General features: G+C 33.9%; 1 protein-coding gene across 1 annotated transcript in view; it reads left to right on the top strand.

Annotated features, from left to right (window-relative positions):
* Positions 1–10321: 10321 nt before the first annotated feature.
* The window catches only part of LOC107366927 (uncharacterized), a 30128-nt gene continuing 24250 nt past the window's right edge, over positions 10322–16199 (top strand). Inside the window, exon 1 of the mRNA XM_015934573.3 lies at positions 10322–11341. Coding sequence (XP_015790059.2) covers positions 10823–11341 — 519 coding nt within the window. The 5' untranslated portion in view covers positions 10322–10822. The remainder of the gene's footprint in view (positions 11342–16199) is intronic.

The raw sequence follows: 16199 nt of genomic DNA, 5'->3' as shown, positions 1-16199 counted from the left end.
GGCGATAGCATGAATATTCATCGGGTGTTCAACATAAGGTGAATAATAATTGTTGACATCGCGAAGTTTAGGGTGTAACACCCGGATCTCATCTCGAGATAAACCCAAATTTCTTAGATGGTTGATCAAACCATATCCAACAACTTTCTTAGCGCAAGCCAAAAATTTAATAACTTGATCCCTTGCAGTGGCCAAGTTCCTAGCATATTTTAAGTCTTTGACTGTAAGTCCATGAAATCGTGAATCAATATGGTCAACTTCTCGGTATTTGACGAAAGTTTCATATACAACTTCAAGATTACCATCCATAATAGCAATCCAACAGGGTCGAGGTCTCTGATAACCATTTTCATTTATTCTGACGTTGAACATTGAAATTGAAAAGATTAGTTCTTTGTCAGGGCAAGTTGCAGCCATTTCGTCTATGACGTTCAATTGATCTGCTAACATCGGTGGAAGGTTTGCATCTGGGCGATTCTGAAAAGATTGAGCCAACTGAGTTCTTTTCCTGGTTCGAGTCATTACCGTCCTTTCTTTTGTAGAAACTGCTAGTTCTCGATAAATATTTGAAGGATTCTTACAACTCGGAAAGTTATCCTTTATCCAGTCTTGGACTGATTCAGCTTCTGCTGGAGCCATTCTTGCAAACGGGTCAGCTAAGATAAATGGTGATTCCGGATCATTGACATCATGTGAGTATAATACTAAAGATGATGTCGTTGAAATACTATCTTTATCATAGTCGACATACTTAGCCCATCGTCTCCAAGTTTCAGATTCGGCTAACAAATAGTATGGAATCGTACTATTTCGACAAGTTGGCCATCTTCGAGGCACATCAGGAATAGGGACAGGTGCACAGCTAGGGAACCCAATCTGCAAAGCCCATTCTTCTCCTTCATCCAAAGGTTCAGTTGGATCGATCATCCTCTTCTTATTGTTCCAATGGTTTAACCCGAAATTCGCTTGGGTTCTCATTTCAATCGGAGTTACCTCTTTTCTTTCATAACTTTTGATGAGAAATGCATAACAAAGAGCACGTTCATGCCACATCTGCGGGATAGTTTTGGTAGGTTCTTGTTTCTTGAGGTGAACTGGAAGTAATGAATTGATGTCCTTGGGACGTTGATTCAATTCATCTCGGATTGGCCCTGACATGAAGGTTAATTGAAGTGTACGGTCAAACTTGAATTTGATTGGTCCTCTTCTACATTTTTGCAAGTGGTGCAAAATGTTACAACTTAAATGCTGCTGCTCGCAAAACTTTCTGTGACAGCGAAAGCTTGCTTCTTTGAAAAAGTTAACAATTGATTGGTCTTTGACCTCCCCAAATTTCGGATATCCAAGAGTCTGCAGATCGACCAAACAATTCTGGTTGATGCACATGAATCCATCCGCTTGATTTACCTTCTCTAATTCCAAATCGATTGGCAGGGCTTGAAGCCATTTAGCACAACCAAGGCAGTAAATCTTGTTGCATTGATGACAACTTCTCGGATTCAGGGCAACTTGTTCACATAATATGCATGTAATCAGAGTTTTAAACTCGTGGAATTGAGGATGAATTACCTCTGCTGCTGTGTAACCTTTTCGCAAGGTTCCAAATTTGACTTTATCAAGGTTGTCCTCTACCACATTCATCTGGAGTTTCTCCTTTATGAATGAATTAAACCAATTCTTGTCAGCTTCCGATTGCTCGATGTCTTTCTTAATATCTTCTCTGGCATTGATGAAGAATTCAGGTTTGAGGAAATCATGAGGCTCGGCAGTCCTTTTCGGTGCGGGAAACTCGCAATACCTTCGACCTTGATCAGCACTTGGTGGAGGGTATGGACTGTTGTCAGTAAAAGTTTTCGAGAACGAACTTAAGCCATAGGCAGTCTTCTCAGGAAGCGGATCATAATAATGATTCAACTCGTCTTGGACGTTTGAGTTATCAAGGTGAATAACAGTCTTTTCTGAACCAGTTTCATCCATTCCTGGCCAATTGAATTCAAAAGATTCATTACCTTTGTCATTGTCATTAGTATTACCACCATCAGTATTACCAGACGTTGCTGCCTCGAGGTCTATGACCGGAACAGGAACAATTTTAGCCAATTGTCTTCGTAATCGCATCGCAAATCTAGCGTCTTGAATCTCAGTGTTAGCGCTGGCATAAGATCCAGAACTTGAAGTTGAAGCATTGGATACTACAGATGACGGCATCTCGATGAACAGTAGAACTTGAATTTGTTTTAAACAAGAAAATTCACAATCAGGATGAAATCCTTTACAGTTCAATGTTAATTGTTGAAATGATGAATCACTCTTTAGCTTATTTAAGCTTGCTGAGGTCAGACTTAGTCTTTGAAGCAACTTAGCAAGTTGAAATTTCTCACAATTTGATAATTTCAAGGAAACTGAATTAACTAAATTAGTTAATTTGAAGCACAATTTAAACAAGATAGTCAAAGACTGATTCAGATGATTGAAATAATCAGAAATATGAAGTTTTAAACTTGAAAAATCAAAGAAAACTTGTAATGAAAAAGAATAGAATGATGACTGTGTCAAGATGTCAACCGTCTTAATCAGAAGAACAAGTGAAAGTGAGACAGTTAGTGTCTCCCCCAACTGTAATGCATAATGAGCGCGAAAAATAGCCAAATGCTTAATTGCGCTAGTTTTAAAATCTTTCACTTTTAGTCTTAGACTTTTTTGAGTTTTTAAGCTCTCGAACTGGATTAAGTTTACTGAAACAACTTTTCTTTTTCTGGTCACTGGTCCAAGTTTTTCAGCATCTTGACCACTTATGACTGGATTATCTCGCATAATCTGTCTATTAGCAGTAATGTATTTTCGCTTCTTTCTTTTTCTTCTCTTTTTTGAACTTTGAGCTTGATTTACTTGAGATGCATTTTCATCAATTATTGTTGATTTTTCAGAATCAGAGTCAATATTAACCTCCAAGTTATCAGGCAAAGTTTGATTTTCGGCACTTAGTCTTAGACTATTATCTGAAGCACTTTCTTCTTGATTAGATTCATTTAAATCAACTTGATTTAAATCTTGATTATCAGCAGATGCTTCACTTAAGTGTTCATTTTGATCATCTGGTTCAACTGTGTTATCTGCTTCAATTAACAATTCATTTTTCAATTGAATTAACTTTTCAGGGATAATCCCAACATGAGGTCTTGTTAATTCCAAATTACTCGTAAATCTTTCTTGATTTTCAGGGTTGAGTAAAAGCACTGATCCATGTTTTACTCCTAACACGAAAAATGGTCCAAAAAATTTATTAACCAATTTTTTGGTTGTTCCTAATGAAGGTGCACTGTTTTTAACGTAACACAAATCCAAAAACTTGTAAGGATTTCTCTTAGTCACAGACTGAAGTCTTTCTTGATAGTAACTTTGCTGCTTTAAAAGCCTTTCACGAGCCAATTTTCGGCATTGTTCAATAGTTTCACTAATTGTTGAGTTCAGATTCAAATGTAAATCAATAGGCTTCTTTAAATAGCGTCCAAACACTAAATAATATGGTGAAAATCTGTGAATCTTGTGTATCGAAGAATTAATTGCAATAACGGCATTCTCTAATGATGACTTTAAATCAATTGTTTCCAAATTCATAATTGATGTTCTTAATCTCTCGGCAATCGTTCGATTGATGCGTTCCACAGTACCTTGACTTTGAGGATGATATGCGTTTGAAACTTCATGTTTTATCCCCAACTTCTTCATATGATTTTCAACGTCCCCTGAAAGGAAGTTTCTCCCTCTATCAGTTTGAATAATCGAAGGAAATCCAAACTCGCTGAAATATTCATCCAAAAACTTTATCACAGTCTTAGACTTTTGATCTGGTAAAAGTTTTGCATAAACAAATCTTGATAGAGTATCAATCAAAACCAATATTACTTTCTTTGCTCCATTCTTAAATGTAATTGGACCTTGAGCGTCCATCTCCAATCTCTCCAAGATTGCTTCAGGAACCGGTTTTAAACTTGGTTCTGCATAAGTAACATTAGATGATTTACCAAGGTAGCACTTTTCACAATTTTGGCATAAGTCTTTGACTTTCTCATAAAGTTTTTCCATCCAAAAACGTCTTGAAATCTGCAAATACGTTTTTTCCACGCCAAAATGTCCACCAAGAGGAGATTCATGTTCCTCTTTGAACAAATCTTTTAAGATTTTTTCGTTTATAACAATTCGATTAACATCATGACCAAACATTGGTTTTCTAAACAGTAAATTATTCAGGAACAAATAATTTTTGTGCAGTTCTGATCTTGGATCAACAATTAGATTCAGGATAATTTTACTGATTTCAATATCCTCTAATTGAGCATCTTTCAGCTTCTCATTCCAATTCTCATCAGACTGGTAATAATAAATAGTTTTAAACTGCTTCTTTACCAGTGAATCAAGTAACTTGATTTCGTTGACTTCAGCTTCGTTGATTTCAGTATCAGCTTCATTCTCATCAAAGTTGATAAACTTTATCCAAAATAAATCTTCTATGAAGTCGGCTTCAGGGTCTAACAATTTCGGAGACCATTCAGTTTGATACCTTGACAAACAATCAGGACCATGTTTGTCACCTTTGGTGTAAATTACTTTATACTTGAAACTCGATAGAATTATCTGCCATCTCTCCATTCGTTGATTTTTAAACTTTAGTTTCGGCAACTGGCATAATGCATGATGGTCTGTCTCTACCAAGAATTCACTACCATCCAAATAATGTTTAAACTTCTTGATTGCAACTAAAACTGCTAGGCATTCTTTTTCTGAAACTGAGTAACTCTGTTGATGCTTCGCTAACTTCTGAGAAAAGAAGTATAATGGTTTCCAATGCTTGACTTTGTCAATTGGAACATCTTTCAAAGATTCAAATTCACTTGGAATTTCTTGTTGAGGGTCTGCTTGAAGCAATATTCCTCCCACTGCTACATCACTTGCATCAACTGTTAGTTTCTTTTGCAATTCAGGGTCAAAATGTACCAACATTGTTTCTTCAATCAAAGCATTTTTCAATTCATCTAATGCTTGATGATCTTGCTTTAGCATCTTGAATTTCCTTTCCTTGGAAATTAACTTATATAACGGCGTAGCCAAAGTTGAATAGTTCTTTATATACCTTGAAAAATAGTTGTAACAACCCATTATTGATTGAAGTTGTTTCACACTGGTAGGGTACGGCAATTTTTTCAAGGCAGCAACTTTGTTAGGGTCAGGTCGAATCCCATCTCCATTGACAAGATGTCCTAACAACACTAATTCAGTTACACCAAACTGACATTTGTCGGTTTTGATTTTCAAGTTCCAATCACGAAGTCGATCAAGCACTAATCTTGTGTTACACAATAATTCTGACCAACTTTTTCCCATAACTGGAATATCGTCGAAATACCCCAAACATTCGGTATAGTTTAAACCATTCAGGACTGTGTTCATAAGTCGCTGAAACTCGAAAGGTGCACAAGCTAGGCCCATAGGCAACCTTTTATACTGGTATTTACCATCAGGCGTCAAAAACACTGTTTTGCCTCTTTCAGACGGAGGTATCTCAATTTGGAAATATCCTTGGTACAGATCAAACATATTGAAAAACTTAGTTCCTCTGATTGCTTCCAAACAATCATCAATTCTTGGCATCGGGTGAAAAATCACATTAGTTAATCTGTTGACGGCTCGTAGATCATTTAATAGTCTGAAACTTCCATCTGGTTTACCAATCAACATTGCAGGAGATCCACCAGGAGCATTGCTCTTTTTAACAATATCATGCTTAATTAATTCGGCAATTATCTTCTGAAACTCACGTCGTTTCTCAATTGTGCATGGGTACGGTTGTTGATGTGGAATCGTTTGATCTCCAATATCAATTTTTATCGGCCATTTCTGCCAAGGAACTAAACCCATATCAGACTTAGTCTTACTGAAAACTTGTTCGAACTCCATTAAAACTTCTAACAATTCGTTTCGTTTTTCAGTATTCAGTTTAGGATCCATCCTTTTCATCAATCGTTCAGCTAACTGAAGCTCATTATTTTCAATTTGCAAATAAATCGGCATTACATTCTCAAACTCCGGTGTCTTAGACATTTCTTGAATATAATGAAGTCGTTCCACTTCCATTTGTGGAAATTGAGAGTTTGAATTTAATTCTCCATCCATCCATGGTGAATACGGCAAACTATCAAGTATCAGATTTGCAACTGTCTCTCTGATTGTGTTAACAGAGGGAATTTCAGGCACATTTAACAATCCCCAGGATTCTTCTGCTGTGCAAAATCGGAAAGCGATTTCAGGGCTTAGCCATTCGCTTTCAACACTTTCTCGTAAATTCACTTGGTATCTACCTCCATGATTTACCATTCCAACAAAATATACGTCGGCGAATCTATTACCTAAGACCATCACTGGTTCCAAATCTTTCATTACCTGGAACTTGATTATCCTTGTCTTAGACATTTTCGGATGCTTCATTATAGCATAAGCGGCTCCTTCAACAATTTGGCAGGCATCGGCAATTATACCTCGAACTGAAACATTCGACTTCATAATGAAGGCTTTCATTTTCTGGGCAAATTGATAGTCAATACACGAAGTACAAGCGCCAGTATCTAACAATACATCACCAACTTTAAATGTTTCCCTCGTTGGATAACACATAGTCAATCTGACTGTCGGAAAGTTTCTCGGTGATGGATCAATTTTGGTAATCAACTCCACTTGTTGATTATCCTGCTGATTTTCATTCATCATAAATGAATACTCTTTAGCTGGTGCTCTCGCCATGTAAGCATTAACTATATTAGTTTCTTGTACCAAATTAGCTGATTCCTTAGCCTGTGGCTGATTCGAATTCTGCTGGTTCTGCTGGCTTTGACCAAACGTTGGTGCATTAGCCATTCTTAACTGAGCCGGTTGAAACCGTTCAGTTCGACCTTCATTCTTGTTAGAATTAGGATTTTCACTGGTCTTAGACCTTCTGGGCTGACGGCATTCTCGTGATGAATGACCCAAATTGTTGCAATTATAGCACCTGAAAGGTGGTTTCACTGCACGAGTTGATGAGGATGCTGATGCTCCACTAGTTCCACTTCCACTAGCATTAACATTAACGGCAGCATGCCTTTTATCATCTCCTTTCTTATCCTTGTAGGATTCCTTACGCTCAGCGCGTTTCCTTAACTCAATGTTGTATTCATTAACCAATGCGGCGGTTAAATCTTGGATGTCATGTACTGACTTTGATCGGAACAATGAGTCTTTGACTTCTGCTGGCAATCGAATTAACACATCTTGTATGAATTCTTGAGGTGAAGGTTCCCCTTTGACTTTGATCACCATAGTCTCTAACTTTCTGATAAATTCAGCAGGGTGTGAATCGAAATTCCACTTACATTGGTGAAACTCTGAAGTTGCCTGTGAAATTACCGCTGGATTTCTTAACTTGTCTTCCAATGCAGAAATATAAGTTTCACTTGTGTGCGTTTCCTTATCTAATTGCTTAACAAAAGGTAAAAAATCGTAGGCCATTGCTTTCTGTAGCACATACAATTTATCGTCATCATGACAGCGTTCCAATGATAAAATCCTTTTAATTGTTTGTAACCATTGCCAAGGATCCATAGCATCTTGAGTATAAACAGGAAGCTTAGGTAGCTTTGGTTTGCATTTTGCATAAGTTTTCGGTTCAGCCTTAGCTTTCTCCTCAACTTTATCTTTATCTTTGTCTGGAACTTTTGGGACTTTTGCAGCAGTTTGAGTAGTTGGTAAAACTGGTGAAACTACGGTTTCATCAAACACACGAGGTTCATCTTCATCTGTATCTTCAGGATGTTCATTTTCATCTTCAGCTTCTATCTGTTGTCTAGTTACAGTTGCGTTATTGCCTAAGGCAGGAGGACTTTGAGTATTATCAGGCAAAGTTTGATTCAGAATATCATCTAACTGGAACCCAGGATCCACAACTTGTCGCATAACAATTGGTTCAGCAGGCTTAGCCCATTTCTTAACCATGGCTTCGAGTAATCTTTTCGCAGGAGATGCTATCGGCAATTTTCTAATTGAGACGTCACTAGTCAGCATCATCGTCGGTGGGTCAAATCCCATTTTCTTGATTATCTCTCTCAAATCATGTTCAGTTGTGCCTTGAGCTCTGAGTTCTTTGATCCAATCAGGAAATTTACTTTTAATCATTAATGCATTAAAACAAGTATCACCAACCATTTCATCGGTTGCATCGAACACACTTTCTAACGCGAATATTGTCTGAATCGCATCATAAAATTTCTCACGAATTATCTCGTCATTGTCAACGAATCGCACTTGCCAATTCTTTAACCAAAGTTTCATTTCAGATGTTTCCATATCTTTAATATAATGTTTCGTTGATAGAGTTGTTTGAGTTTGTGATGTTGAAGTCTTAGACTGGTTACCACTTTGATCAACTGGATCATTTTGTTCATTTTTGTCTTTTTCACTTTTATCACTTTTATCACTTTCACTTATTGTAAAACAATAATCAGTCTCATAACAGGAATTCATTGGCAATCCTGCCGAGGTCGCCAATTGAAAGGAAGAGTTCATAGTTTTAAACTAATTCACCAAATTAAATAAATTCACTTCAATTGCGTACAATTTAAACACAATTTAATCAACTCAGAAGATTTAATCAGCCTTTCAAATCCTGATTGCTCAGGTTCTTTTAGGATCACCTTAGAGTTCAAACTGGAATGAGTCTTAGACTAAGATTACAATGGTTTTAACCGAGATTACCAAGCTTAGTAACCACAACTTGACCAAAGGAATGTTGCTTAGTCAGTATTGTCTTAGACAGGTAAAAGCAATAAATAGCTAACTGGCACGAGTAAGAAAGCTTTAGAATACGAAACCAAATTCAAGCCAAAATAAGCTTAATGTTGAACAGCACAATTCTGAAACCAATATCAGTAATATTATCACCAATTCACTAGCTTTAAGCTCTAACAGCATAGACTTAGTCTTTGAATTGTTGAACTTTAACCAGAAGCTATCTTAAGCAAATTTAGACGGCACTCAAAGTTAATTATTGTAAAGATGGAAAACTGGATTTTCACAAAGCTTTACAGGGGCAATGATGGACAATCAGACTTAGTCTTTTGAAATGGAAACTTTAGGTTTAAACATAAATGAAAATTTATTAAATGAAAATTGACTGTATTTCATAGGATTCAGGAAGAACTTATATTTTAAATGTGTATCACTTTAGATTGTTTTAAACATAGTAACTGTATCATGAAGATTAGAAAATTGAACATAATTAATTAATGAAAATTCAAAGGTATTTATACCAATTGAAAACGGAACAGAAGAATATCCAAAATTAAGGAAAAGGAAATCTTGTCAACGTCTAAGACAAATTGAGAAAGATAACTAGAAAGTAAATTAGACAGAAAAAGGAATTTTAGAGAAAGACAAAAGACTTAGTCTTTTGATTACAAAATTGGTGAGAAACAAAAAGTGAAATATGTGCAATCCTTTAGGGATTATAATCAAAGTTTAAAACTTTCAACTCTTGTCAATAACCTTGTGATGCTAATTAAATGATTTAATTTGGTTTTGGGTAACTCTACCCTTCAAGTTAATCAACATTTTGCCGATTAAACATCAAACCAATTTAATTATGTTTTCATTGCTAAATGTTCAAAAAAAAGTTTAGTTTTGCAAAATGGTTTTACTAACATTGAGACGTAAAATTTTTGGGTTAATTGAACTTTTTTGAGATAAACTGAATGCACTGCTTGGCTTTAGAATCAGTTGTCTTTTCCGTTTTCCATTGATGAATATGAAGCTGAAGCAGTTTTTCATCTTTTATAGATTACTAGTCTCGAACCATCATGAAAAGGTAAAGTCTACCTGAGGTTATTCATTGTAATTCTTGAATTATCCTCAAGTCAAATTCTTATAGAATGTTATGATTACAAAAGAAAACATTTAGTGCGAGTAAAAAAGAAGTAAAGGAAAATATCAACACAAGATATTTTCAGAACTCAATTATCAATGAAATTTCATGTAAAACAAAACAATGAAAAGAATAATGAAATCGGCAAAAATGTCAAAATTCTTGTACATTTATTGATGTAATTTGTTGTTATATTGAGTGAAATGAAATTAATATCTTTTCTCATCTTCTTTTATCACAATTAAACATTTGAACAAAACTGTGACTCAGGGGTCGCCACAAGATGAGTTTCAGATAAAAGTTCATCTTCTGATTCTGTTCACTTTCATTGACAACAGGGTGAAAAAGATTCTGCTTGAAAACTGTTGGAACTTGAGCAACTGAGAAGATTCAATGGTCTCACTTGAATCAGGTAGCAGCTCAGTCTGAGTATTTTCAGGGAAACAACAAGAACAGAGTTTCATAGAGAAACATCTCAACACTTTTTATCCTTTTTTTTGTATTTCCATCATTCTCATGCTCATTTTCACCATCTTCATCATCATTATCATGATTCCTTTTTAATCTTCATCTACTTTATCTCGTTTCTCGTTACTTTTTCTTTCCTTTTCATCTGAAAAGTTTTCAACGAAAAAAAATGTTCACTTCTCTTTTCAACTGAAACAAACACTTTTAACCCTTCTTTTGCCAACTAAACACAAAAAGTGTTATCATAATCATCAACTGGAGCATTACACAGGATAAAGTTTTGTTCATCTCAAGTTGTTCAATAATTTACTGTTCAACTTTTGCTTCTTCAGTTCTGTTTATCAACTAAAAATTCCATTTGGATTTGAAACAATTTTCCATTTTTTCCATGAGTTGCGATTCCCTCAAATGAGAGAAGATTCAAGTGAAAACATGTCTTTGTTAGCCAATTATCGAGCCACTCGTGGTGAAGCCAATGATGGATATCGAAGCAGTTCAAGGGAACCAAACTGTTTTACCTTTAACCAATCATTACAGCAACCCTTTAGTACATCATCTTACTTCTCAACAGGCTCATCATCAATCTCCCAACCAGGCTCATCATTAACCTCAACTCCTGCTGCAACACCATCAGACTGTTCACCAGAAAACCAGAGAAACACTTGTAAACCCATGTTAACCAATTCATGTAAACCTTTACCCTTAACCATAACCATAATGCTGATACTATCATTGGTTGGTGTAATCACTTTTACCAAACACCACTCATCACCATCATCATCATCAATTGAACACTTGCACTCGGTATCATCTGAATCGCTTCAGGGTTCACCTGATCTTTCATCACCCATCAATGAAAGTCTTGCTGTACAAACAGAGTGCGGTAAATACATTGGTTTAACCAAAGACGAAGGTTACATTTTCAAGGTGAGTAACATGGATAAAGTTTAATCTCTTAAAATCCAAGTTTAAAATGGATCAAAAAAGACATTTTAAATTGGAAGTTGCCAAGAAAATGAAAACAATCAAATTCCAAAGTCAACGTAATCCATAAATCAGATTACAATTCAACTTAAACCAAAGCAGAGTCGAAGTAAGAAAAAACAAAAATCCAATTCTTAAACCATTTAACCGACAAAATACAGTTGAAACAAAAACACGATTTACTTTAATTTTAATGTCGATTGGCAGCAAAAAGTAACTTGAATGAATCCAATTGATTGAGCAAAAAAGTCCAAAAAATCGAGTCAAACAATTAGCCACAATACAAATGTAACCATTCAAGGTTAAAAAATTGGTTAAATTTTTGGGTTAAAACTCTTTCCACAATTGACTCGTTAATTGCAAGAATAGCAGAGAATCTTGAATTTGACAAAAAAGTACTTTTCCAATTTGTTACAAAATCTAATTGTCCCAATCAACTTGTAATGCTTTAGAGCAACTTCTTAGTTCATTAACAATGTCGCAGTTGAAGGCTTTGTCAAACTATTCAATTCGAGTTTACCTGTTTAAATATTTACAAAAAGCTTTTCTTATCCAAATGTCTTGTTCATCTTTCCATCTTGCTTCTCATCTGTTATTGATGCAACTTGTGAATCCATTTGCATTCACTATCGTGTTATTCATTTACTTTAGTCTTTTGTTTCATGAAACAAAAGAGGAAAACCTTTCAATATTTTTCTCTTGTTCCATTTCTCTGAATATGAAGCAAAACCTTTCCTGGGAATTGAATGTAAATTTTCACCAAATCATTTGAGAAGCATTAAAATGTCTGATGAAAAGCATCATGGAACCATGAACTCATCTTATTCTAACGAGAAGTTGATTAGTAAATTTACTAAGAAAATGAACCAAATGTACAACAACGATAATAATCACTCCCTGTAAGGAGTTTTTTCTTCTTCTCTTTTCTTCTGTTAACTTTCTGATGAATAACAAATTAATTATAATGATATTCAACCAAGAAAATGTAATAAACTCATTGACATTATAATTATAACCTTATAACTGAAAGAGTCTAATTAATTATGTAAAATGATTAAGAATGTTGTCATCATTTTATCGCTCCATCTTATTTAATATTTATTGCTCTGCATTTACTTTTATGATATTATTCTTGATGTTATCATGGACAAATCACGATTTCAAAGTTATTCATTTTTCGATCAGTAAAAGTTGAGCAATTTATTCTCATTATTGTTTTCTGTGTTAACATGATTTTTATTTAAACTCATTTTTTGCTCCTTCGCTCTTCAATTTGATGTGTTTACAACAAGTTTACAAATCTCAATAAATCACAAAATTCAAATGTAAAGGCAAAATATTTTTTCCCTTTTTATTGAGTTGACATTATTTGCTGTTATCGTTTCCATGACACAACTAATAAAATTCAAGATGACATTTTCCTTCAAATATTCACTTCAACTCATGGAACCATCCAATACTTTTCACTCCATTCAAAGTTGCTTTCATTCAAAGATGAAATGGACATTTGGTAAGCTAATTTCAACATTGCTTTGAAGATGAAAATGAAATCTCTTCAATGAAATTGAAGCGAATTTTCTCTTTGAATTCCCTGCTTAGAATAAGATTTTGCAAGATTGCCGACTTTTTAGCGAAATGGATTAATTTAGATTTAAAGATTTTCTCAGAATAATTTGAAACTTTATAAGTCGAAATTGAACCGAATTACAAAGTTTAATGTTTCAACTTTGGGTTAATCTCGACAAAACTTACAAATGCTGTCTAAATTGATGTTGAATGTGCAGGGAAAAAATTTCGACGCCAAACTTCAATTAATCCTGGAGACTCAACTTCATTAGTTCTGACATTCTGAGAAAATTGTTTGATCTGTTGAGAAAAGAAAAGATTAGAAGTTAAGTTTTGAATTTAACGTAAAATGCAATTTGTTGAAACGTTAAAGTAACTCAACTTTCATTTTACATACAATTTTTCTTTCGAGTTAAGAGTTCGCAATTCGTGGGTTTGTAGGGCCATAAATCTAAGTCCATTTGTGCTTTGAAGTCTCTCGAGAAGTTTCTCGACAGTGTCTCGACAGTTTTCGAGAAAATCAAGTTCAAAGTTGAAACTTCAATCGCCTTCTATTCAATTATGGAAGCAGGTTTTTCCATAAAACTCATTCTGCTGATGTAACTTTTGGTGGTCAACCAGAAAATGCACTTATTTGAGAAATGAAATTTTCTGTTTCTGTACAAACCCACAGATTCCGAACTTTTAATTCGAAAGAAAATCCTTTTATAATTACTTCTTTAGAGCCAACAAATCATCTTTCATTTAACTTGACCTTTCAATTTCCATTAGTGTTTTAACCTGTCAAAATGCGATAATTTAATTGACCTCACATGCTATTAATATAATCATTTATGAGCACAAATTTTCATTAATAATTTTGTTCTCCTTTTCATTCTCAGTTTTTTATATTCTTCTGGCGTTGTTATTTATCTATCAATTTCGTCTTCTTTCCCTTTTCCTATTGAGTAAAGAGTAAAGGGAATGACTGGGAATGAGAAAGAAATGATGAAAAGGACGAGAAAATTATGAGAAGAAGAAAAGAAAGTCAGGAAAAAAAGTAAAACCTCAGATAAAGTTGAATCTTGAAAATAACTGTGACAACCTTCATGACATCCAAGTTGAACAACTGTAAACCCCATGAGAAGCGAAAGCGAATCATAATGAATAAAAGTGACTGGGAGTGAAAAGTAAAGAAGAGAATAACAATAATGATATTCATTTAACGTTGAGCATTGTCATATCTTAGTACATAATGAGCATGAAAAAAGTAAAAAAAATAATGATAGACAGAGTAGCAACAAAAAAAAGAAAAAGTATTTAATTCTTTGAACGAAACGAAAAGAAGGAAAGAAAAAAATGAAATAAAAGATAATCATTGCTATTATTATTGCTGGAATTATATTAGAATCCTGTTATGATATAACTGGGAGGAAACATTACAGACGTATATATTATCAATTTCAATTCGATAATAACGAATCACGTTCAGCTTCCCTTTTCGTCAATGAAATTATTTTCCCTCTTTTTTCTTCTCAGGTAAACAATTCTTGTAATGACAGTAAATAGCAACTTTCTCTTGACTCATTTCATGATGAACCTTTTCGAGTATTTCATCTCTTTTACTGTTATCTCTTGCAATGTTTCCATTGACTAATAGGAAGTTGAAAATATCCATTTTCAAGGAAATCCGGTTCAGTCTCAACAAGGAAATTCATTTTGACCAGAAAAGGAAATAAACAGTGGCTCAAAAATGTTGCTAATAAACTCATCAGTCGAATCATGTTCACTCTTCTCAGTCTCTTCCTGACGAACTCGATTATGTTGATAGGGACGAGAATCGAGGAAAAAAATATGCAATTTTATTCTCTTTTGTTTTTGGATAAAACTTTCACTCCAAGCGATATTCAATTAAAGGAGTGAAAAAGCTTTTACCAACACTGAGATAATTTTAAACATTTTCATTGCTTTCAAACTCGATTCTCATAATACTCTCGTCAGTCTTGTTTCATGGACAAAAGCTATTGATTTAAAATTTTCATTTTTTATGCTTGTGATTACAGAATGTTGATAAGAGTTTTGTCATGAAATAGATTGATCTGTTTACCATTAGATTAAAGACGCTCAACAACACTTGTCAATGTTAAATGTTTTTTTATTAACTTATATTAACTTAACATTAGCTTGTAAATTCATTTTTTGTCAAACCTCAAAATCTCAACATCGATCAGGAAATGATTTTTGATGAGCATTTCAGCCTTTACTTGGCATTCATCACTTTATCACTTTTCATGTTTAAAGATGAATTTTATTCTAAATCATTTTCTAATTATCTGTTTCAACTGAAGAAAAATGGAAACCGAAATTGTGTTAATTTCTTTTTGAATCAAACTTCTTAAAACATAATTTCATGATCATTCTTTAAGTAAATTTTTTGTTCCTTTGATTGTAAAATGTTTTCCTTCCATGTTTGCATTTCTCAATTTCAATCATGTTTAGCAACAGAGAAAAAATTTCGTCAAGAAAAACTCTTTTGTCCTTGCCAGGTTTTCCTTTGATAGCTTTGCTCAATTTTTGGAATTTATGAACAATCAGAAATTCTTGAGATAAAAATGTTTCAAGAAAAAAAGGTAATTCAATATCATGAGAAAAGAGACGAAAAATGAATAAAATGACAATAAAAACAATGTGAAAATAGAGATTCCAATAAATATCAGCATTTCGGCCCATTTCGAGCTTTCCAATTTTTCCATAATTTCTTCTGATGACATTTATTATTTTTATTATCAACTTTTCACATTTCAATAAATATTTTTATTCATTTGAGTCACATTTTTGAAGATAATTTTCATTTTGTTACTTCATTGTTCAAACAATTTTCCCTGATTGAAACTGAAGAAACAATATTATCGTGAAAAGAGCAACAAAAAAAGGTTGCATTAAGAGATTCACTTTTCATCTTCTTTCAATATCAGATTATCAAATCTTGAAGTTGTTCAACTCATAATAAGGTCATCAAATTTCAATCATGTTAAAAGGTATTGTTAACATTACCAAAGTGAATATCAAAGTTTATCCAAAAAGTAAACAAAAAGAAAGGTTGAAAAGGTGAAACAGAAAAGAAAGAAAAGAAGAGAAAATATTTCCAAAAGAATCTCCATTTTCAGATGAACAGTTATTCACTTGAACAAATTGAGAAATCTTCTCATTCCCTGAATCAAGTCCAGTTGAAATTTGCTTAAAGGTGTCTTCCATC

Source organism: Tetranychus urticae, chromosome 1 (assembly GCF_039701765.1).
Source record: "Tetranychus urticae isolate SD_2017Ah chromosome 1, NJAU_TeUrti_SD_1.0, whole genome shotgun sequence".
NCBI lineage: Eukaryota > Metazoa > Arthropoda > Arachnida > Trombidiformes > Tetranychidae > Tetranychus > Tetranychus urticae.
The sequence above is the reverse complement of the archived record's forward strand: the minus strand, read 5'-3'. Positions and strand labels throughout refer to the sequence as shown.